We start from the raw sequence: 25,911 nt of genomic DNA, 5'->3' as shown, positions 1-25,911 counted from the left end.
TCCCCACAACATTGGCTACTATTGTGTCATACATGCATACATGATAGTTTAAGGGTGAGGGTTTTTGAAGTGAACACCCCCCCCCTCCACTCATCCTTAAAAGATATGAAAATCAAGGCTCCTTTAGATTTGTGCATAAGCCATATTTAAACCAGATGCTGAGTAATTGAGTTCCTCAAAGATTTGTGTCACGAACTTTACAATGGTAATAACACTATCAAACATGTATGAGAGAGAAAAGTTTGGAGGGAAGAACATAAAGAAGAATGTCTCAAGATATGTTTCTTGGCTATATTTATCAACTAGTATGACCACACATTGAGAAAATAGCCTCTTCAGTACATATAACAGTGGTTAACTACATACATGAGAGCCCAAACTAAAAACCTTCTATTTTTGCCTAGTTTTACCACATAACAGTATGTATAGGTACAAGTAGTCAACTACATAGACAACAACCCCGAACCAAAAACCTTAACATCCTATCCAGAAAGTTTCTAAACTTTAACACATGCATGTTCTGTTTTGCTTTTGGGATAACTAAAAGCAACCAAAAACAAGTTAGCTAACCAAGTTTCACTTTTGTCATCACCCTTCAGTTTCTTGGTGTACCACTACTACTTGCAGACTTCTTATTGGTATACCTCTGTCGATATGAACAGACATATTATAAGTTTCAAGAAGAATGGAAGAAATTGAAAGAAAAAAACGAAAGGGAACTTACTGAAGTTAGTCAGCTAAACTAATACCTGTTTCCCAATGTCGAATGGAACATATTTGTATTTGATCATGTGAAGAATTTGGCGTTTCATTGTGAGGAAAAATAGAAAAATCCAGTAGCATAGCAATATTGGCCAGAAAACAGGTACATCCAACATGGAGAAGAAAGTCAATACAAATGCAACTACAAAGGCCTTTGTGATGGCATACCTGAGACCACGAATGAATATTTAGTGAAAATATTACTTCAAAACTGTGTACAATGAAAAAGAACAGAAGTCGACAACTTAAAAGCTTACATGAATGGAACAAATTCAAAATTAAGCTACAACTTTCTTAAGAACCACACAAGAAACCAATACACAATCAAAATAACATCATGGACCAAGTGAACAAATGCTGCAAGCTAAGCTTGAATGGTAGAAAAAACTTGCATTAAGCTAAACTTTTACAGAAATTATGGCAGAGATCCCTTAAAAACTTGCATAAATGGGAAAAATTGAAATTAAGCTACAACTTCTTAAGAATCACACATCAAAACAACATAAAAAACCCAGTGACCAAATGCTGCAAGCTAGCTCAAATATAGTGGAAAACACTCATGTTAAGCTAAACTTTTACTAAAATCATGACAGAAAGCCCATAAAACTTACGCATAATGGATAAATTGAAATTAAGCAACTTCTTAAGAACCGCATATCAAATCAATTTACAATCAAACAACATGAAAAACCCAGTTACTGGATGCTGCAAAGTAGCTCAAACAGTATGAAACACTCATCTAAGCATTTTAGGATTTGTCCATGTCTATGCAAGACAGATAAGTTCACCTCCAACTGATATGGAAAAGCTCCCAATTAACGGTATCCAAATTCTAATAACATGTATCATTAGTAAAAAGTGCCACGTGATACTAATTTATCCCATAAAACAGATGTAAGCAGAAATTTTCCAATATAGTCTTAATTTGGGAAAAATGAAAGGAAATTTAATACGTTACAAGAAAACATCAAAATAAGGAATATTTAGAACTTAAACTCATGTAAATAATGAATAAAAGGTTTGAATTGGTAAACTACGCTAGTTGTTATGACATGGATTTTTCTTTAAAAATAACATCAAATTTTATTATTGGTCGAAAATGATTGACAACATTTCTGCATTGCTCTAACTGTGCAATCGAATAACAGTAAAATAATTCCATACCATCACCTTAAGGCAGCAACTACTGGTGTTATCAATTAGGACCTACTAATAACAGTGTAAGGCTAGCAGAACAAATTATGTCAAATTAGGAGGATTATATTTCAAAATTCAACATTGTAAAATGACTAAAACCATAATTAGACCCAGGAATTTTCCAATGTAATCTTAATTTGTGCAGAAATGAAAGGAAACCATCAAACGGTTAATACCTAACATCCAATAAAACACCAAATTAAGAAATTTACCAGAACTTAAATTCAGGCAAACGACGAATGAAAGGCTTGAATTCATCAGAACCTTTAGTTGGCAACGAAGCACCATCCAAAGCTTCAAGCTCAGGATCAACTTTAGGAGATAAAAACCCAATCAAGAGATTCAATACGTAAATCCCTAAACCGTATGAAATTACATAAAACCCTTGAACGTAGTAAACCCGCAAAACATAGATCATCGCCACCGCCAATGTACCCAGCCACCTTTCCATCGTGTGTGGTGTTGACCTGTCGAGAAAATACTGAAACTTCCTCGAGAACTCGGTCTTCCACGTCGCGGTCGGCGTAACATTTCCGTCATTTTCCGATCCCTCCATTACAAAAAAACAAATAGTTGGTGATTTTGCAAGTTAAAGCTTGAGTCTTTGAGAGTTAACAGTTTTTAGGGTTTTCGAGTTGAAAATTGGGTAAGGGCCTTTCAGCAAATACTTTATTGGATTCTCTGGTTTTTCAATTATTTTTCTAATAACTGCGTAAAATGGATTTTTTAATTTTTCTGTACGGAAAAAGGTGACGAGCTACGTGGCAAACAAAGTGGCCGTTAAAGAGAGATGAAACTTCTTGGATTTTGGGCCTTGTGGCCCGTTTTCTCGGGCCTTTTAATAGTTTGTAACACTTTTAGAGTACATTGCATCAAAGGTCCCCAAACTATGACTCTTACTCTAAATTGGTCCTCAAATTTTAAACCATTCTAATTACATTCCCGTACTTTATAGGCTTGATCGATTAGAACCTGACCTGTCACTTAATTGGCATAGCATTGAAAGTGTGGAGATGTGATTAGAACGTTTTTAAACTTTGAGAATCAATTTAAAATGAAAATCATAGTCTAGGGATTACGTCTACCTGTCATTTTCACATAATACACGCACACACAAAAAAAAGGTCATTTTAATAAATGAGTTCAACGACCACCGTTTTGAGATAGAACTAAAATTTCAAATTTCAAAAACTATAAAACTAAAAGTGATCAAATTGAAAAAATATGAACTAAATTCATAAGTTACATATAGTATTTTATTAATAGCATAATTTGACCTAAAGAATTTAAATACATCATGATTGAAAATTAAAAATTAAAGAAATAATAAATTAAATTAAATTAGAGTATATAGACTAAATCCATATTGTTTATGAATTAAGTCTACTTTATTTTTAAAAAAAAATTTGGGTTATTTCAATTCAAATCATTTCAGGTCGTATCGTTGTAGATATAAGACGTTTAGGTTCATTTGAATTTTTCAAGCAAGCCGGTGTGAATATACCTATTTATGAGTCGGGCTACTCACTTAAACCAAAAAGCCCACTAAAAATTTGAAAAGGTTTAGGCCAAAAAATTTAGGCTTATCTAAAATATGGGTTTGATTTGGACTTGAACATTTAAGGCTCTAACCAAACCCTTTTTTAAGTGTATAATATTTTATATTATATAATTTATAACATATTAGAAAAATTAATATGTACTAAATATATGATACTTCTCCAATGTAAACATTAAAATAATATTAAGATGACGAAATAAAAATATTAATTTAGAATAATAAAAATATTTTTAAAAAAATTTAAAAAGATAATATGGGCGAACCTAAAATGAACCCGAGTTAGTTTTTATAAATATGGGCGAGTTAGGTAAAATTTTGGGTCAAGTCAATATTGGACAAGCATAAAACATATTAATATCATTCTTAAGCCTGGCCCGACCCATGAAACCTCTAATTGTGGGTTCGAGACTAAAGCAACATGAATTGAGGTGTTTAGACAATTTATGAAATATAAAAAAAATGTTACTTAAACCCTTTTTATTTAATTAATTTTTTATTACATAAAAATAAATATTTTATATTTAAAACAATGAGATAACTTGAATTTTCGAAGTAGGAATGCCTTGATTGGTTGGAAAAATATATATCTAAGGAACACATAGATAATTAATCGATGAAATCACGCGCAGTGTGGATCAAACCATCAACCAATGCATAACTAGCCTTTTCAAGAAAACATGGTACCACTGCCTTGGTTGGTACTTTGGTCCACATCGCACACAACTTCATTGATTATCATTTAAGTGTTCTTTAGGTACGTACTCTATCCACCAACCAAGGTGCTCCCACATTGTGGACCTACTGACCTTTTCGCGGAGTCTGGAGATAAAACTCGAGTCCCGAGACAATACCTACGATTGTTGAGAACCATATCGATTCTTCTACAGACGACACTTCAAATATTTTTCTCGGAGGAGTCGTCCCCCTCAACAAGGCTCAAGTTTTATTTTGAATAGTTTATTCTAATCATTCTAAGTATCAACGGATCATTAAGTTAAAAATTCATTCAATTTTTACAATTAAAAATTGATATTCATAAGATACACGTGACATGTTATATGTCATTTTCTAATTATTTTATCAATGACATCAATTTTTTAATTGTACAAATTAAAAAAATTAATAAAAAATTAATTTACTCTTTCATCTTATTCACATAAATTAAGTTGTACAATTTTTTTTCTAAATAAAGAAAATATAATTTAACAACCTAAAACCGACAGGTTTAAAAACGATGGTTTTAATGGAAAATAACACGTGGCAGAAAATGATTGATTAACAACGAGGAACTGTAGGACAAGTAACCGTATGGAACGGGAAGATGGTCACTGAAACGCTGGGTGCAGTTTTTTTATCTCCATTCTTCTCCAGTTCCAAAGCTTCACTTTCTCAGCTGCTATTTTTTTTTTGTTCACACCCTCAAGTCTCTTTTCTCCATCAATCTGAAGTAGAAGATGGGAACATTGGGTAAAGCAATCTACACCGTTGGATTCTGGATCCGAGAAACCGGCCAAGCTCTCGATCGCCTTGGTTGCCGCCTCCAGGGCAACTACTACTTCCAAGAGCAACGTAACGTTACCCTAAAACCCTAACACCTCTTTCAATTTTTTTTCGTGATTGGATCAATTTAGCTACGATGCTTCGGTTTTATATGCAATTTTGTAATTTTCTTGATGTAATAACCATTACCTTTTCATCAATCGAAATACGAAGCTACATTTGCGTAGATCTTGACCGGTTATAGCTGACTTTTTAAAGTAATTGTTTGTATTTGGTTTGTTGTCAGTGTCGAGGCATCGGACGCTGATGAACGTATTCGACAAAGCTCCTTTTGTTGATAGGGATGCCTTCGTGGCACCTAGCGCTTCTGTCATCGGTGATGTTCAGGTCGGACGAGGTTCTTCTATATGGTATGGATGTGTTTTGAGAGGTAAGCAGTTTTAATTTTTTTTTCTTAGTTCTTTTCACTCATTTGTTTTTATCGAACTTTTAGGGTTTGGATGATTTTATAGTTGAACAAGTGTTGTTTTTAGGAAAATGAAGCTAATGATACTTGTTACTGCAACAAATGTGTTGATAGGGATATCATACTTTACATATTGCATTTCTTAGATGAAACATTTTGCTATCGAGATCCACGTTTGAGAACATTGATGATGTTTTATAAGTGAAAGCAATTATGTGGCTTAGATGCGAGAATGTGTTTCAGCACAGGGTATACATGTTTTTCTGTCTTGTGCTGTAAGTGCAGAATTTAGGAAAGTTTGAGTGATGTAGCTGGAGTTCACTAGAAACTTATAATGAAAAACTATATTGTGTATGATTAAAGGTATGTTCATTTAACATAAGCTATAATTCACTACATGTTGGATGATGTTTGCTTTTATGGCAAATAAAAATATGAATCTCATAGGTTAGTAATTATCTAGCTCTTGAAGTAATACGAGACTTCAGAAATTCATGACCGAATGAACCTTGATCCATCCATTTTTGTTGTTCCTACTGAAAATGAGATCAATGTAAAAGCTTCCAGTTTTGTATCTTGTTGAACTTTCTGAATAATTGCTTTGTCTCTTCCCTTTGTTCTCTCATATATGTGTGTTAGCAAGTTAAATTGGAGTTTCTGTGTAAGTTCAGAATTAAGAATTTTTGAGCGATGGGGCTGGAGTTCGCTAGAAACTTATGATGAAACTATCTTGTGTATAATCAATGACCAAAAGCGGTATGTTCATTTAACATAAGCTATAATTCACTACGTGTTGGATCATGTTGCTCTCATGATGAATAAAAATATGCATCTCATATCTAGTAATTATCTAGCTCTCGAAGTAATAAGAGACTTCAGAAATTCATGACCGAACGAACCTTGATCCATTCATTTTTGTTGTTCCTATTGAAAATGAGATTGATGTAAAAAATTTCCCATTTCTGTATCGTGTTAAACTTTCTGATTAGTTGCTTCGACTCTTCCCTTTGTTCCGTCATATGTGTGTGTTAGGAGGTTAAATTGAATTCTCTGTGCAACTTCAGAATTAAGAATTTTTTGTGTGACAGTGCTGGAATTCGCTAGAAACTTATAATGAAAATATATTTTGTATAATTAATGACCAAAACTGGTATGTTCATTTAATACAAGCTATAATTCACTACATTTTGGATCATGTTGCTTTTATGATAAATGAAAATATGAATCTCATAGGTTAGTAACTTTCTAGCTCTCAAAGTGATACAAGACTTCAGAATTCATGACCGAACCTTGATCCATCCATTTTTGTTGTTCCTATTGAAAATGATATTGATGTAAAAGTTCCCAGTTTTGTATCTTGTTGAACTTTCTGATTAATTGCTTCGTCTCTTCCCTCCATTCTCTAATATGTGCGTGTTGTTGCATGCCAAGTCCATGTTGGCTGTTCTTTTCTGAATCTGATTTTCAATGCGCACAGGTGATGTTAACAGCATCAGCATCGGGTCTGGAACAAATATCCAAGATAACTCCCTTGTTCATGTCGCAAAATCTAACTTGAGTGGGAAGGTTTTACCAACTATTATCGGAAGTAATGTTACAGTGGGTGAGTGTCCTGTCCTTTAAAGTGGTCCTTGTCTGCAGTTTTAGTATGTTGAAAATGTAATTACTGATAAAAACTGAACAGGTCATAGTGCTGTTTTACATGGATGTACTGTTGAGGATGAAGCGTTCGTTGGTATGGGGGCTACCCTATTAGATGGAGTTTATGTTGAGAAGCATGCCATGGTTGCTGCCGGAGCTCTTGTGAGGCAGAACACTAGGATCCCATGTGGAGAGGTTTGTGGACACTTTACTGAAATTTGGGTGTTAATCTTGCTTAAATCCTATAGATTCTATTTAACTTATAACTTTGTTATTGTTTTGTTTTTTTTTTCTTTTGGTTTAGAGATATACATGAAACATATTTTCGTTCTTTCTTAAATAGGCACACTTGGACTCTTGAGTTAGACACAGTACTTAGTAGTTTAGTACTCCATATGTAAGATGACATGTAGCGATAGATGGGCAAAATGCTGTAGATTGCTGTTGTAATTGGTTGACTGTACTGCTTTCTAATGGCAGTCGATTCAACTTGCATTTCTAGTATCAGTTGGAATGAATGTTACATATTTTTTAAGTGTTTTGGAGGGAGAGGAATTAATGGCAATTCAGATTTCGGATTCGGATAATATTGGATTTAGATTTTAAAATTACTATTTGCTGAGATTGCAGATAGATACCCCGGATGTACATTATCTAAATCTGCATTGCTTTTTTAGATAATGAATGTGGATTTGGATATTCGAATCCACTGGTTATAAAATGCTTATAATTTTGATTTTATATATAAAAGAATTTTAGTGGAATTGAATTCGAAATTTTTTCAGATTTTGATATTTGAAAAATGATTGAAAATTTTGAAATTGGCTTTTTTGCGGACTAGGATATATTTAGGCAGATTTATGGATTCAGATAATTCAAAAAATGTAGATCTCTCACCTGCTATCATTCCTTTGAGGAAACCTCCTGCCATTACTCGATGAGAAGCTTTGAAGCAGCTATAAGCTTCCTGCTTTGCCGTGCCTATCATTGAGTTAAGATTAACGGATTTTCTCCTTTGTAATTTACAGGTTTGGGGAGGTAACCCGGCCAAGTTCCTAAGGAAGCTAACGGAAGAAGAGATGGCCTTCATTTCCCAGTCAGCCATAAATTATTCCAATTTAGCTCAAGTTCATGCTGCAGAAAATGGAAAGAGCTTCGATGAAATTGAATTTGAGAAGATGCTGCGGAAGAAATTTGCTCGTCGGGATGAGGAATACGATTCAATGCTCGGTGTTGTTCGCGAGACACCTCCCGAGCTTATCCTTCCCGATAATGTTCTCCCCAATAAAGTCCCCAAAACCGCTTAGGCGTTGATACTCAATAATGCCTTTCTAGGTTAACTCTCTTGAGATTCAATGTTACCGGATATTTTGTTATGATCTGCGGATATACAGAGAATGGCTGCTTTTTCAGTTCCAATAATTTTGGGGTACGGCCTCGCTGAGATCTTAAAAGTTGAATCATGGTGCCGACTCCGGCATTTTGGCTACGACTATCTTCTCCTCGTAGTTGCTAAACTGGCAAAGACAAACTGGATGTGCAACTCATCTAAGGTAGTCTTGAGTGGTAGTAATTGAGTAAATGAATTTGCTTCTTTATATATATACATATATGTTTTACTGGCAATAAAATTAAAAAAGAAAAAAAAAACGATGTCCTGACAGTATGATGCATGCAAGTTCATAATGAATGTTTACTTCCTTTCTACAGTTCTGAACCAAATGTTTCTTTTCAATGGTCCCTGCTGAAGAAGGCAAGTGCCTGAATTTTTATTTCCCCCATGTTTGCTAAATATTTAGTTCGGTAAAAGTATCATGGAGGTTTTTGTATTAAATGTTGAATGGTATTTTATCTTTTCTATTAAAAAAATGAGTAAATTAATCGTGATACGTAACATTAACGAGTAAATAGTTCTTTCATTAACAATTTATCTTTTTTTTTTTTTGTTAGTGTTGATGTGATTAATAGAGGAATCAAATAATGATATTTGATTTGTCACATGTATCTAGTGTTGATATGGAGACATAATCTAAGCAAAATGGATGAAATTTTTAATAGATAGTGAAATTGATGGATTTTTTTTTCACTTGAAGAGATTAATTGAAGCAAAATATCTGGAATTTTTAATATACAGCGAAATAGATGAAACTTTAGAAGAATTAATTTAAGCAAACAGATATTTAATAATAAAAATAATAAAAATATCAATTTATTTTTTAATTTAACATACAAGATTAATTCATCTATTTTTTAAATAAAAAGAAAGAAACCGACTAAGGATAGGTTTGGATCGGTGATTGGGTGCGGTGCGGTGCGTTTAGCTTACTTTTTGTCTCACGTTACAGTATCTAATCTCACTGCCACCGCTGTTTTTACACTAATCGCAGGTAAACGCACCACCCATCCAAACTTACCCTAAGTTGCCTGGTGGATTGAAGGCATTGCTAACAGGTTCTAAACTGAAAACCCAGTCTTTATTTTGGGTGGCTTGCCTTGGGTTGGGTTAAGGAACTCAACTTAAAAATCTAATTCAATTAATCTAATTTGATTAAAACAGTTAATGATCTGAATATGTCGAATTTTAAATATAAAAATAATTCAAACTCGAAATAAATTAAATCTAAAAATACACAAATCTGAAATAATTTAAAATAATTTGAATTTGAAAAACTCGATTCACAAACCTAAGGGTGAATTTGGATGGGCAGTGCATTTACATGCGGTTAGTGTAAAAACAGTTGTGGCGGTGAGATTAAATACTGTAGCGTGAGATAAAAAGTAAGTTAAACGCACCGCACCGCACCCAATCACCGATCCAAACCCACCCTAAATTTCACAAATTCAAACATTTACAACCCATGTTGACTTAACCTAATTTAATCCGATCTAAAATCAGTCCAACTAGCACAATTGATATACCATTCCTCTTTAAAACCTATTAAAATTTAAAAATAAAATATTTTAAATTACAATTATATTAACAGTTAAAATAAAATAAAATAACCAATTAATATTGAACTTCCTTCCCTATTTATTCCAACACAAAATCAAATAAACAGTAAACCTAATCTCACAATCTGTCTTTGGTCGTGCTTGTTTAGCTCCTTTTTTTTTTTCTTTTTTTGCTTTTCCTTTAAACAAACCCGCAAATTCAGGCTAAAATTTCTAGTGGTTGTCCTTTGACCAAATCACCAATTCCTTTGAATTTTTATGTTTTTTAAAGTTCCCAACTTAATTTACTCATAACCTGTATTTTTTATTGTAATGATAAAAATAAAAATCTTTTGACACTCTTTATTCTCTAATTAAAACAAAATTTCTGTTGAATCTATGCTCTTAAAGTTTTTAAGTAAGTGTTTAAACGATTAATCGAATCGAATTAGTATTAAATGAAATAATTTTTTTTAAAATTAATCGAACCAAAATATTTCAATTAATTCGGTCAGTTAACCGAATTAACTAAAATTTATATATATTGTTAAAACAAGTATAAAATATATGGAAAAAATAAATTGATAATGTTCATTTGACCGAATTACCTGAATTAACTGAACTAAAACTACATATAATTTGTAGTATTAATTATTAAGTTCGGTTAATTCAGTGAATTACCCGATTTTGAATCGATAACCGGATTTCCAAAAAATCATTAATCGATCTCCATCCAAATTAAATCGATTAACCGAATTAGATCGATTCGGTCAATTAATTTAGTTTTAACCGAATTTTGAACACCACTAAGTACTAATTGAGTCTTAGTTCGATTGGTATGGATATTTTTACCAATGAAGAAGAACGTGGGTTCAAGTACGCTAAAACACATCATCCTCCCATTTACGGGTTGGAGAGGGGCTATGGGTAGTTCTAAGAATTATGTCAAAAAGAGCGGATATGATCAGAACCTACAATGAGATTATTAAAAAAAAACGGACAAAAATACTAAAAAAAATTATGTATTTCATACTAATTCATAGGGACCAATTTTTAATAGTAAAAATAAACCCTTACTATATTGTTTCAAATCCAGGTTAATATCAGAACATGCTCAACCACTCATCAACTCTGATTTGTAGGACCAAACATTTCCTATATATATATATAATATATTATATATGTGTTAGTTTCTTTACCAAGCAAAAATGATTCTCACTTGATTATTTTAATACAACATGGGATTTGATTAATAATATCCATCTGTATAATAATATAATCTCCCTCTACTCTTCAACTCTTCCTCCCCAATCAATATGATTAATCCCATAAAAGTATCATAGAGAGTTTTGTATTAAAATTTCGATTATATTTTACTTTTTTTTATTTTTAAAAAATTATTAAATTAGTCTATATATATTAGATCAAAGAACAATCGGGTCTTTATGTTAAAAACTCTATCTATTTCTATTATTAAAAACTGATCCCTGTACATTAAAATTAGCCATGTCAATTTTTTAACAGTACAAATGGATGAAGTTTTTAACAGAAATAACTGATTTGCTATTTGAACTATTATTTTTTAATAAAAATAAAATTTAATTTAATTTAATTCTTAATATAATTTTTTAAAGGAAAAAAAAAGTAGTTGCCATTAGGAATGCTGAGGAAAGTTGGGTTTTTTTTTAAGGAAAATAACAAATCACAATATATGCAATTTTTATAGCTATAATTATATATTTTGAATTTACTGAGAAAAATAGAAGGGTATAAAATAAATTTAAAGCCCTTGAAAATAGAATCTTAAAAGTTCGAAAAGTAAAATAGCATTCAATGACAAATATAAAGAGAGAGAGAGAAATGAACTGATCATCCCCTCTCTTTAGCAAAATTTGAGCTCAATCGGCACCAATCTCCCTAACAAGCATCGTAAAACGTTGAAGAAAACCAGAAAAGAAACGGGGAAAATAGATTAACATATTTGTATAATTACGATAAGAATTAAACTATTACACGTACAAATGAATAATTTAATTATCATAATATATTCAGATGTGGTTCGTGTGTATTGAGATTTAAACTAAATTTAAATTTAAATTGAAAATCCACGTATATATAAATACGCATAATAAAATTGAATATGAGTACTTAAAGTCGGAAAAAAATTAATTTTGAATTTAATAATTATTAGTATGATATAATGTGTATTGATTAAAAGAAATATTATTACATGATTAAACAAAACAAAACAAAAAAAGATTTTTTTTTATTTTTTTATTTTTGAGCTTTGCATAGTGTGAATGACAAAAAGTGGGAAACATGAGGGCCCAATTTTAGCCTTCTTTTATGGTTTTGGAAAAAGGTTATAAGATAACACAAGGGGCCCAACTTGGGATTTCTTTAATTTAACTTTTTCTCTTCAAATTCTCACCATTTGACAAAACCACCCACACTAGCTAGCTAATAAAATTGAAAAATGAAATCAAGGGGTAATATAATTGTTGGTCCTTGAATTTAGCAATTAGGTCCATTTTGGTATCTTTTGTTTTGATCATTTTGGTACTTTAACTTGACAATTAGATTCATTTTTGGTTATTGAACTTGGATTCCGTCAAAATTTGATGACGTGGTTAATGTTCTTGAACCAATACCAGATTGATCAGTCGGAAAGTATGGTTTGAACCACACATATACAAATTATGTCACGTTTACGATGCGAGTGAAAAAATATGAAATATATTTATTAAATTTTTACGTAAAAATTAAATGAAGCTTTGGTTGAAATGGTAAAGTTGGAGGTTAAAGATTTTAGTGTATTGATTTTGACTCCGTAAGCTAAATCAAGAACAGAAGCAATACCTGGTTTTAGTCTTTCTATTATATCGGGATTTAATTTAACATAAATTAATCCTCATGCTTTTATAATGTTGTTAGTAAGTCCAAATTGATAACATCGTTAGTTGTTGTTGTTAAAGTAATGTCACTTGAAAATCCAATTAACCGTATTCAACTAATAATAAATTTACATATACGCTAATAGAGTTATTAATTTAAATTTAGTAATAAACAATAAAAGTAAACAATCAAATTATGTTAAATTAAAATCGAGAGACTACATTTCAAATTTCAAAATAATAAAAAAACTAAAACCAAAATTACACTTTTGAATGATTTTTTTTTTCTAAAATTGTTCGATTTAGTGTTTGTATGGTTAAAAAAATTAAATAAAATCAAATTTTATTAAAATCAACAGTTACTATTTAAAAAAAATGCCGCCCGCGATTTAACATGATTAATATTTTCAAAATTTTTATGGTTTTACAAATGAAATTTTTATGGTAAACTCGGATAAAATTGATAGCTTAAATGTCACATTAACAAAAAAAACTTTAAATATCAATTTGAGAATTGAAATATAATTCAAGGGCTAAATTGTAAATAAACCCTTTTTCTTATGCTATCCCAAATTGCAAAAATCACCCATCACTATCAGAAACCTTACCAAAGAAAGGCAGGTGAGAAACCTTACCAAAGAAAGGCAGGTGAGTTTGCATGTTTATCCTACTTTGCTTTTATGGACCCTCTTATTTTCAAAGAATTTAATGCCATCCCCCATACCTAATATATATTGGTCCTCATCATAACTAATTTTCATAAATTATTAATTATTTTTTCTTTTTGCTTTTTTATACTTTAGGTCCAATGATTAGCCTCAGGCTCTCACATCTATTTGGATTCTCATTTATATTCCCAACCTAATCTTCTACTTCACTCATTTGTTTGCCTTTAAAAAATTATATTCAAAATTTCCTCTTTTTAATTTTGGAGCCACCCAAAATTTGATTTTGAGGTATGCTTCAATGTTTATATTTATGGTCAAATTATTATCTCGATCCTTTTATTATGTTTAGATTTGAAATTTAGTTTTAAGATTTTAATTTCACATAAATTTATTTATTCAAATTTTATAATGTTGCTAATTAATTCAAATTGTCCCAATTTTAGGGTTTGGTTAAATTTTACACTAATTTCTTGTAGAAAAATCTAAGCCATCACTTTAATTGAAATATATTTGAATTAATTAATGTTATTATAAAAGTAAATGCAAATTAAAATAAAGAAATTAAATTTAAAATTTGAGCATAGTAAAGGATGAAAACCATAAATTAACCTAAACACAGCTTATTATTCATTTTCAATAGTTAAATCCCACATCAATAATTTCATCTTGAATTTTACGACTTTCATTTGAATTTGATTTTTTTAAAGATGAAAATTAGAGGTGCTCATGGGCCGGGTTCAAGTTGGGTCTAAGCATGATATTAACATATTTTATACTTGCTCAAACCCGTCTCGACCCGAAATCCAAGCCTAAAATTTTACCCAAACCCGCTCATATTTGCAAAAGACTAACCCAAGCTCATTTTAGACACGCCCATATTATTTAAAAAAATATTTATATTATATTATTTTAATTTTTAATATTTTTTATTTATTAATGATTTTTATATAGCCATCTTAATATTATTTTAATATTTACACTAAAGTAGTATTATATATTTAATATAATTTTATTTTTTTAATGTGTTCTAAAATTATATAATATAAAATATTATAAATTTAAAACGGGTCGAACCTTCAAACTTAGACGAATAGTCCAGCCTATAAATAAATCAAACAAAAATACTAATATAATATTAAATTAATAAAAAATATAAATAACGTGACGTTACAGTTTCATATCACACTTTTTGAGGACGCTGGAAATTATGAATAATAATTAGTGGCAAAGAAAATAGATAAAAGCAGCTAAGAAAGAGAAATTGCAAGGGAGGGTTTAATGATTAAGGGCTTAAAAGACAGCTGGAAGTTTTGAAATAATCAAATTATTAAAATAATTTTATTAAATAAATAAATAAATCGTGCCGGGGACAAAGATAATTATGTCTGGATAAGGTACTTGAATATTAACTATTATAACTAAATAAATTTTAATTTTTAATATAATGATAAATTTAATCATTAATATTTTTTTTAAAATTTTTTTTATCATATTGGTAGTTGATTTTCAACTTTTAGTCGATTTGTAATTTTAAGATGGAAAGGTTGATTAATCCGTGAAATTTTTAACAATGTTAATATAACAATTCATGTGCCAGTTCAATTGTATTTTATAAATATTAATAAATTTCATGAAATCTTTTTAAAATTTTATTCATGTCAGTAAGGAAGAATATGTAAACTATCATGCAGGTTGTCAGATTAGTACCTTTAAAATTTTTAACAGTTCAATAAATTTTTCTATTCAAAATAGAGTAAATTGATTAAAATTTGAAGGTTAGTAGTCAAAGTGATAAAAAAAATACGGCCAAGGTGATAAAATATATAATATTAGGGGCTAAATTTGTTATTATCTCTTAATTTTAAAATTAGACATTTGAGTATTAAAATGTCAAATATTCAAATTTAACATAATTTTCATTTATAATGTTATCGATTGGACTTTAATTTTTTAAATCATACAGATAAAGAGACTAAATTGTTGAAACTAAAAATAGAGTGATTAAAATTCAAAAGTTTAAAGAGTAAAGAGGCCACAACAAAATTAAACCTTTACTGGTTTTCATTTGTAGTACTAGTTAATTAATTATAACAAAATTATAAAGGGATAAATACCAAAATTATACGTGAACTTCGATTTAATGTGTAATGTCATACATAAAATTTAATTTTGTGCAATTTTATACATTTACTTTTTATTTGATTCATTTTTCAAAAATCACTAACGAAATTGTCAAATTAGACCATTTTAAGTTGATATATTACATATACAAGCTATTATATTAATACAATATGAAATTAAATGTATTTATTAATTTTTTAAATGTATACATTTGAATCGAAATCAAAGTTTCATATATACATGTGAACCACAATTCAAGTTTCAAGTGCATAATCAAATCGAAGTTCATGTATCAATTTGCATATTAGAACAAAGTTTATGTATAAATTTGATATTTATCTCAATTATAAATTATGAGTATAATTTAGGGTAAACTACCAAAATAGTCACTTTTATTTTTCTCAGATTACATTTTAGTCACTTATATTTGAAATGTTACGTTTTAGTTGCTTACGTTAACGTGTTGTAACATTTTAGTCACTGAGTCATTAATTGTCGTTAACGGTGTAATAGTAAGCTGACGTGGCACGTTAAATCATCATTTCAAACAAATATTTTAGGTTAAATTATACAATTAGTCCCCACATTTTTTTGTTTTGAGCAATTTGATTTATTTCTTTACGTTCTTTTAACTCTCTTTTTTTCTTTATTTTCCATTCTCTTCTGCTTTTCTCTCTATTTTTCTCCCTCCTCCATCTCTTTTAATGTAAAAGAAAAAAAAATTACTCAAGATAAAAAAATATAGGGACCAATTATATAATTTAACCTAAAATTTTTATTTGAAATAATGATTTAATGTGCCACCTCAGCTTACCGTTACACCATTAACGACAATTAACGCTCAGCAACTAAAATATTACAACACGTTAACATAAGTAACTAAAATGTAACTCGAGACAAATAAAATTGACTATTTTAATAGTTTACCCTATAATTTATATATGAGAAATGCCTAAATATATTATATTATTTTATATGCATTAAATACATCATTTTCAGAATTAATCCCCATCACATCAATTTTTTTTCTCCATCTTCTTACATAATCTAAATTAATATTATTATATCTTAAATTCTAAGGTTCAACTGTCAGCCACCTAAAAAAATAAATAAATAGAAAAATATTAAATTTTAAGAGAAACCCAAAGATGCCCATATTTAATACAACATATTAAAAATAGAACAATTATTTACAAAATGGAAAATTGCAAAACGAGGACATCGTTTTTTTAAAAGCTTCCAAATAAATCAGTTCCAATTTTATAACAAAAATATATCAAATTTGAAGCCTAAAGGAATATAAAATAAATATTATATTAACAATAATATTAATATGAGATAAATATGTTCGTATATTAAAATTTATATAAGAACGAATTTAATATAAATATGTGAAAACCGATTAGATAGCACATGAAAATATTTAATAACAAAATTAAATTGATTTACAATTAAAATTATTAACAAATTACAGATTGAGTTATAGCTCGATTGATATGGACATTGTTGCAAATGCAAGAGGATGTGGGTTCAAGTGCAGTGAAGTGCATTATCCTCTTATTTATTGGTTTAGGAGTGACTATGGGTAATTATATGCATTATGTAAAAAAAAAGAGAGCATATATAATCAAGTGTATTATGCATACAGTTGTAGATTTAGTTATTGTTCTTCGATTTCATCATTATTATTCCCTATGCTTTTTGAATTTTGAAATATTAGTCTCGATGAAAAGTGAGAATAGTTAAATCCATTTTTCTAGCTTTTTTTTGGTAAAATTACTACGGAGATCCTTTACTAAGAGTTAGATTTTCACTTTAAAAATGAGCAAATTAGTCATTGCATATTAGATTAAAGAGTAAATTGGTTCTTTCTGTTGAAATTTTCATTCATTTCTACTGTTAAAAACCGACTTAGTTGATGGAATGATCATATAGTTACACGTGACGTGCCGATGTACCTTATGTTGAGATACATGGACAAAATTTTAACAGTAGAAATGGATAAAAAATTTTAACAGAATAATCAATAAATACTATTTGCATCCGACTAAACTTTTAAAATTTAAAAAGTACATGACTAAAAATACCAGATCCAAGTACATGAATTTATGTATAGTACATGGACTAATTGCAAAATTTAACCATTAGTTTTGGGATAAAGCAACCATTAGTCCCCAAACTTGACAACTTAGTCCCACCACTTGGCAAAATTTCCCAAATTGATCCTAAACTTAGGATTTCATTTAAGGTATGATAACGTGACATTTTGAGATTGTGTTACATCATCACCTAAAAATTTTAAACATTTTATAACTTTTTTTAATGATTTCTAATAAATTTTTTTAGTTTTAAGATTTGATATAAATTTTAAAAATTTTAAATGATGGCGTAGTATAAGCTCAGAGTGCCATGTTATCACAATTTAATGAAATCCAAGTCACACTAAATTGGGAAAAAAGTTGTCAAGTTTCGAAACTAATGTGGACAAAAAATGTTTAGAGACTAAATTAGAGAAAAGATACCAAATACAGGGACTAAATGTTAGTTGTCCCTTACTTTTTCCCTTAAATCGTAACCGCAAAATTAAAAAAATTTAAAAGGCAATTGTAGTAAAGAATAATAAATTACAAGCCCTTTTCTGTAATTTGCATGATTATTATTTTATTAATTTAATTTCTTTTCGTCCGCCTCCTCCACTGACTATCTCTCTCTCTCTTTCTTTTCAGCAATGCCAGAGACAGAGACTCATTGTAAAAGCAGCAAAAATAAAAATTAAAAAAAATACACACACATACTCAAACGAATATTATAAATAATAATATTTTAAAAAATAAAAAATAAAAATAAACACTCTCTCAGTTTAGAATCCTGGAAAGCTTTCATTTTCATGGAAAATCTTTCACATTCTCGGAAACCAAACAGGGTCGTTTCTCAAGCTGCTGCTACACTCAACAAGCGAACGGCAACTAGCAATGGCGCCAACAACTTCTCAGGCAGAACCGTGTACGACGACGTTTTCGGTGGTGTTCAGAGGTTCGGTACCGCTGGTGGTCCGACTTTGTCGCCGAGGCCAGAGGATTACAGCGAGATTTTCGGCGGATTTCACGCTTCCCGAGGCGCGTCGATTCCGGTGCTGGATCTCCCGTTGATAGACAGCAGCAACGGGGCGATGTTTGATGTACGGAACCCTAGGTTTAACTACGCCGAGGTTTTTGGTGGATTCGACGGGTCGGACTTCGCTGCTACGTACGAGGAGCTGATCAGACAAGCCGACGGTGGTGATCGTCACGATTATGATGGTGATTCATCCGATGAAGCTTGGTATGCTCATTTTCTTGTTTTTTTTTTATTTTTTTTATTTCTGTAGTTTTTACTTTGAGCTATATGTTAGTTTTAGCTCAAATTTTGTTTTTGGTCCCTATACTATGGTAGAAGTTGGAATTTAGTCCATGTGCTTTAATTTGGCTTAATTTGATATCCTACTTATTAGTTAGTTCAAATTTTTTTAAAAAGTTTCACATGAACACTTGGAATAGTTAAGGTGTTAACAATTTGGACTAACTAATAGATTATGAAAGTAAGAGGACCAAATTATGCCAAGTTGAAGTATAGGGACTACCTTCTAAAGTTTAGCATAGTAGAGGGACCAGAACCATAATTTGACCTAATTTTTGAGGTAGTGTTAACATGATATTTGCTCTAATCCAAAGTTTTAACATGATAGTTACTGGAAAATTACCTGTCCTTTGGGGAATCTAAGAGAGCAGACTGATATTTTCGATCAACTTTTATATTTTGATGTACTTATTCATTCTTATAGGGGGCGATGATATATATATATATTATGGGATTCTAGGTCTTTGTTTCTTCATTGTAATGAAAAATGCATGTAAGGATTGCTTTATTTACATTTACTTTTCGTGTTTTGAGTTAATTTTATTTTGAAGAACTGATTCAGATTAACGCTATAGGTTCTATGTAGAAATTGTATGCATGTTATGTTTCGAGGTGTCCACCTTTCTGGGTTTATTTTCAATGTAGTGATTAGTAAGGGGTATGACTTTGGTTGGTGAATTTATTTGTTGCCTCTTATAGGATGCAGGATGAAACCGAGTTTCTGTCAGAAGGGTCGGAACATTCTGGAAATTATCAGTACTTCTCAAATGGAGATTATTATGAACCAATCGATAGCAGTATGGAGTTCAATATATCGTATCATAAAGCCAATGTTAGAAGCAACAGAGATATGTCGAATGCGGTTACGCATGTTGCTGAGCTGCCTGCTGAACCTGAATATGCTTATATAATTGAAACTTCATTGGGAAAGACAGAAAACAAGAATCCAATATTGCATACGACGGATGATATCAATCTTGAGTTCACTGGAGGAGTTGCGAAGAAAAAACATCTTCGGAAAACTGTGTCGCATCCTGCTAACGGGGCTGGTGAGCAAACATTTGCATATGATTCCACTCAAAGACGATACCAGGGAAAGGACTCATGTTCAAATGAGTCATTCATAACAATTTCCGAAATCAACTTAAGGACTCAGCCATCTCATGTCCCACCTCCCGCTAGACCTCCGCCACATGTCCGTGTCAATAATGGAGACCATCAAAGTGTTAAACATGCTGTTTCTGGAGAGAGAATGGGTGATAGTTCACCTCCTTTCTTTGATGTTGAGATAGATGCAAGCTCAGCCGCTGTGGCCTCTGCTGCAGCTATGAAAGAAGCAATGGACAAAGCTCAAGCACAGCTGAAGAGTGCGAAAGAATTTCTCGAGAGGAAGAGGGAAGGAATTGAAAACTCTACTAAACTGGGTTCAAAGTCTGATGGGAAACGTAAGAAGGAAAGGACCAGTAAGGCTATCGATGAGTCCAGTGATATAAAAGATGACAAAGTTCAGGGCATCAAGGGAAAAGAAGACAATGGAACGAAAATATCTGTTAGAGAGGAGAGGCAAAAGGCTGTGAAAACCCTGGCACCGGATTCAATGGAAGGTGAAAAGCTTTTTAATGTGTCGAAATATTTTGTAGTTGAGAAGCATGGGAAGGAATCCCGGTCTATTGAAGAGTGTGGTGAAGTTGATGGAGCTGATGAATGGCAGGAGGAAACTCAATTTTTTGAATTGGTTCGAACAGATAAATCAAGAGTGGGATTTCAGCACACAAACACTGATAAAGTTTTTGTCCAGAGCATGAAATTTAATGAGCCTCAGTATAAATCTCAGAAGGCAAGCATCGGAGCAGTGGAGCAACTGGAAAGTGACATGAAAGTTGAAGCTGTTAGGGAAGACCATGAACTGGAGAAAGTCGAGAGAGACATGAAAATGGCAAAAGAAGCTAAAGAGGCCCGTAGGCATAAAGGGCATGAGAAAAAGGTAAAGTCAGCTCAAGAGGTTGGTGCAGAGGAGAATGGGCAATCTATAACAGCACGGAAACTTTCGGGAAATGGTAAGAAACCGAATGGAGCTGATGAACTGGGAATATGTGAGAAACGAGTAAATGCTCAAGAAAAGGAAAATAAAGTTGAAGTTCAGTGGGCAATGGAACAGAAAGAGAGAGCACAGCAGGAGAAAGAAATTAGTAAATATATTCCAAATCCAAAGAGAGTTGAGGGGTGTCAAGAAAGAGAAGACGAGGAAAAAAGTTGGAGGGAAGTTTCTAAGCAGGAAGAAAATGATATAATACTTGAGCGGGTTCTTGTACAAGCAGAGAATGAGACAATGCTGAGAGATGCTGTTCAGCAGGAAGAGAAAGAGAAGAAATTGAAGGAAGCTCATGAACGAGAAGAGAGAAGGAAGAAAGAGAAGGAGGCACGTGAACTAGAAGAGAAGGAGAAAAAATTGAAGGAAGCTCATGAACGAGAAGAGAATGAGAGGAGATTGAGGGAGGCTCGTGAACGAGAAGAGATAGAGAAGAAATTGAAGGAAGCTCGTGAACGAGAAGAGAATGAGAAGAGATTGAGGGAGGCTCGTGAGCGAGAAGAGAAAGAGAAGAAATTGAAGGAAGCTCGTGAACTAGAAGAGAAAGAGAAGAAATTGAAGGAAGCTCGTGAACTAGAAGAGAAAGAGAAGAAATTGAAGGAAGCTCGTGAACTAGAAGAGAAAGAGAAGAAATTGAAGGAAGCTTGTGAACGAGAAGAGAATGAGAGGAGATTGAAGGAAATTCGTGAACGAGAAGAGATTGAGAAGAGATTGAAGGAAGCTCGTGAACGAGAAGAGAAAGAGAAGAAGTTGAAAGAAGCTCGTGAACAAGAAGAGAATGAGAAGAGATTGAAGGAAGCTCGTGAACGAGAAGAGAATGACAAGAGATTGAAGGAAGCTCGTGAGCGAGAAGAGAAATTGAAGGAAGCTCGTGAACGAGAAGAGAAAGAGAAGGAGGCACGTGAACGAGAAGAGAAAGAGAAGAAAGAGAAGGAGGCACGTGAACTAGAAGAAAGTGAGAAGATATGGAGAATGGCGCTTGAACAGATAGAGAATGAGAAAAGATTAAAACAAGCACGTCTGCAGGAAGAAAATGAGAGGAGACAGAGAATGCTAGTGGAGGCAGTTGAGCAAAATGATTGCAGCAAACCAGTGAAAGCAGTCCAAGATACAGAAGATGAAGTCAACCAAAAAGTAGTTGAGCAGGAAGTAACTGAAGAATTGCAGGGAGTAAACTATGTATACCACCAGCAAACTGCAAGGGGTGAAAACGGGAAGAAACAGAAAATTGCCAAAGAAACTCATCGGCATGGGGAGGGAGAGGATCCTGTGATATCTAATAAGGTAAACAAACAGGATCATATCAATAATCATAAAGAAAATCAATTGGATGGAAATAATGATCAAAACTTTGATGAACTGGAAGAAACTGACGAGTTGGTTCTTGAAGGAAATGGAAAGATGGAGGCCGAATTTAGAGACTGTGAAAGGAGAACAGAAGCAATGGGGCAAGGGGGTGTTGATGGAAAGTTCAGTGCATCCAGAACGGTGCCATGTGACTTAGAAGTTAAAGCTAACCAGTTAAGAAAAGATGATATCTCAGTCTTGCGTCATCAAAATAAGGGTGTGAAGAAAGCCGATGAAGCTGTAATTGGCATTGGACAAACAAATGCTGAGAACATTAACAGCGTCTCGGAAATGGACTCTAATAATGACAAGCAAAGGTTGAAATCTGCTTATGAATGGAGGGAAAGAGCAAGGAATATCAAGGAGGCCCAGGTTTCCTCATCTCTTGAAGAAAACAAGGATAAGTATGTGTCAGCTCAAGTGGTGAATGAGTCTGTTGAAACTGGAAGGAAACCAGAAGCTGCTAAGGCGTCTGTAGTGGACGGGAAAGGAAGCACTCAGAGAACAGTTCACCAGGTTAAGGTAAGTCAGAATATGGAGAGGAAAGACAAGAATATTATTGAGAGCCTTACACCTGAAGATAAGGAGGCTGAAAGGCTAAAGAGAGAGAGAGAACTGGAACTTGAACGCCTTAGAAAGATAGAAGAAGAAATAGAGAGGGAGAGAGAAAGGGAAAAAGATAGGATGGCTGTTGACAGCACAGTTCTCGAAGCTCGTGAAAGGGGATATGCTGAAGCCCGGGAGAGGGCAGAGAAGGCTGCTCTAGAAAGAGCAACTACTGAAGCTCGTCAAAGAGCAATGGCAGACGCACGTGAGAGATTAGAGAAGGCATGTGCAGAAGCTAGGGAGAAGTCTTCTATGGAAGCCAGGCTCAGAGCAGAGCGTGCTGCTGTGGAGAGAGCAACTGCTGAGGCTCGAGAGCGTGCGGTGGAGAAAATAATGGCTGAAAGGGCTGCTTCTGAGGCGAGAGAGCGAGTAGAACGGTCTATGTCAGATAAATTTTCGACTTCTTCTAGAAACAGTGTAATGAGAAGCAGCTATTCATCCTCTGTAAGTGTGTCCTTAATTTCTTTTTTTATGAAATTCATTGGTTCCATGCAACATTTTAATGGATCTTAGTTCTCAGGATCTGAAGGATCAGCATTTTCAGAGCACCAATTCTTTTGGTGGTTTAAGATATCCTTATGCCTCCGCTTATAATGGTAGGTTATTTTGTGAAGTACTAACTGTATCCTTTTAATACTTCTTTGCTTTCTGCTACTGAAAACAAAATTCCTTTATGTACTTGAAGGGGTTGAAGGTGAATCAGCTCAGAGGTGTAAAGCCAGATTGGAGAGATATCAACGAACAGCTGAACGTGCAGTATGATTTCTTCCTCTTCCTACAAAACCGGGAACCTTTTTAGTGCATATCGAAATAACATTTCTTGGATTTTTGCAGGCTAAAGCTCTTGAAGAAAAGAACATGCGCGATCTTCTTGCTCAAAGAGAGCAAGCTGAAAGAAATGTATTCTTCGGGTTTTCCTATGAAGATATTTCACGATTACACTGTCTTTGCATTTTTCACCGACAATCTTGTTTCTTTTCTCATTGCAGAGATTAGCAGAATCTCTTGATGCCGATGTCAAGAGGTGGTCGAGTGGGAAAGAAGGGAACCTTCGTGCATTGCTTTCAACTTTGCAATACGTATGTATTATTATCCAAATTCTCTCCAATCAAGCTTTTATAATCATTTCCTTTGTTTACTGGGTCGTTTAATTGACTTAATGCTTAATCTTCCATCATTTGGAATAATATCAAAATTTCTCATTGCTAATGTCTTTGATACCCTTACAACAAGTTAAACCCCAGCTTTCTTCATTTGACAGATCCTTGGCCCAGAGAGTGGTTGGCAGCCAATTCCGTTAACCGAAGTTATAACTTCAGCTGCTGTTAAGAAAGCATACAGAAAAGCCACTCTTTGCGTCCATCCCGACAAATTACAGCAACGAGGTGCAAGCATTCATCAGAAATACATTTCTGAAAAGGTCTTCGATCTTCTAAAGGTCAGTTACCAACTTACCTGCGAACTCGGTCCGTGCCATTGATAAGTGATGGGGGGTTTAGAATTCAATGGAACCAAACCAATTACCGATGTATGTTATATAAAAACTTAACTTCTTGTTTCCTTTTTCATTTTCAGGAAGCTTGGAACAGATTCAATTCAGAAGAGCGGTAAAATGCAATTTTTTTTTTAAATACAGGTGCGATTTGCTTCATTACAATTAAATAATGTTGCTGTAAATTTTACACTGTTAGCATAGTAAATGATCCTCTTTTTGTCTATTCTATGTTTCTACGGCATGTACTTGTGTGTAATTCAACTATTTATAAGCCCAAAGAAATAGATGCAAAGATTCTTAGTTAAAAGACCATGGAACACGAACTCCATGTAATTGTGTATAATTCAACTGTTCATTGGCTGGACAGCTTGCTCCGCCCGACTCATACTCGAGTTCGAGATTTTTTTTAATATGGTATTTGTGTTAGTTTTTGGTCTAATCTGCTACTTGTGTTATGTTTTGGTCCAGTTTGATATTTGTATTTGATAAAAAAAATGTTTTGGCACCCAAAGGTATGTATTAATGTTTATTTTTTAAATGTTTAATGCAGATTTTAGGGTTGATTTGATGAAAGTTAATTATTAATATTATTATGTTTGAAATTTTTATGATTTTTTTAATAGAATAAATTTAGTTTTAATTGTGAATTTGTTTAATTTTGCATTTAATTTATCAAATATAATATTTGATTTTAGGGTTGATTTGACAAAGTTAATTGTTAATATTATTAGTTAATTATGAATTTTCTATCAAATTAATTTTAAAACTTGAATTAAACACTAAAAATTTAACACAATTACCTTTAATTATCAAAATGTATAATTTTTTGGTTAAATACAAGTATCACATTGGATAAGAAAAACACATCAAGTGTCATATTAGAAAATAATGTCAATCGGAAATATCAAAATAATTTATTATTATTTGAGCAGTAAAACAAGTCAATTGTTTGAATTTTTACCATTTACTAACACAATTATAATTATAGTATTAGTTTATGAATAGATAAATTTATTTATTTAATAATAAATTAAAAATATATATATTTTAAGTATATACAATTAAATTAAAATAAAAATTATATATATTTAAATTGTAATTAAAATTTAATTGGAATAATTATATATTAAATCAAAATTTATCTTTAATTTTATTTATATATTTAAATACCGTGGATATATATACAATAATACAAGGAACCAAATTTCTGCTTTTGCTTAATTTTGCCGCGTGTCCG

At 32.1% G+C, this 25,911-nt stretch overlaps 3 protein-coding genes across 3 annotated transcripts; 2 read left to right on the top strand and 1 right to left on the bottom strand.

The window, feature by feature from the left end:
* Positions 1 to 257: 257 nt before the first annotated feature.
* Positions 258 to 2,651, bottom strand: LOC107909412 (protein RER1B). Its single transcript, XM_016836914.2, has 3 exons — positions 2,172 to 2,651; positions 750 to 930; positions 258 to 646 (listed from the first exon to the last, which is right to left on the bottom strand). The coding sequence occupies exons 1-3, from the start codon at positions 2,513 to 2,515 to the stop codon at positions 596 to 598; spliced, it is 576 nt and encodes a 191-aa protein (XP_016692403.1). The 5' UTR covers positions 2,516 to 2,651; the 3' UTR covers positions 258 to 595.
* A 2,124-nt stretch (positions 2,652 to 4,775) lies between these two features.
* On the top strand, positions 4,776 to 8,849 carry LOC107909413 (gamma carbonic anhydrase 1, mitochondrial). The gene is made up of 5 exons (XM_016836915.2): positions 4,776 to 5,089; positions 5,307 to 5,450; positions 6,964 to 7,089; positions 7,171 to 7,322; positions 8,156 to 8,849. Exons 1-5 carry the CDS (start codon positions 4,975 to 4,977, stop codon positions 8,432 to 8,434), a joined length of 816 nt encoding a protein of 271 aa, XP_016692404.1. The 5' UTR covers positions 4,776 to 4,974; the 3' UTR covers positions 8,435 to 8,849.
* A 9,567-nt stretch (positions 8,850 to 18,416) lies between these two features.
* On the top strand, positions 18,417 to 25,113 carry LOC107909421 (auxilin-like protein 1). Its single transcript, XM_016836923.2, has 8 exons — positions 18,417 to 19,062; positions 19,837 to 23,623; positions 23,700 to 23,775; positions 23,865 to 23,935; positions 24,014 to 24,079; positions 24,169 to 24,258; positions 24,441 to 24,617; positions 24,755 to 25,113. The coding sequence occupies exons 1-8, from the start codon at positions 18,629 to 18,631 to the stop codon at positions 24,788 to 24,790; spliced, it is 4,737 nt and encodes a 1,578-aa protein (XP_016692412.2). The 5' UTR covers positions 18,417 to 18,628; the 3' UTR covers positions 24,791 to 25,113.
* Positions 25,114 to 25,911: the final 798 nt, after the last annotated feature.

The sequence above is a fragment of the Gossypium hirsutum genome, chromosome D03 (genome assembly GCF_007990345.1).
Source record: "Gossypium hirsutum isolate 1008001.06 chromosome D03, Gossypium_hirsutum_v2.1, whole genome shotgun sequence".
Lineage (NCBI taxonomy): Eukaryota > Viridiplantae > Streptophyta > Magnoliopsida > Malvales > Malvaceae > Gossypium > Gossypium hirsutum.
This window is presented reverse-complemented; position numbering and strand designations above follow the sequence as displayed.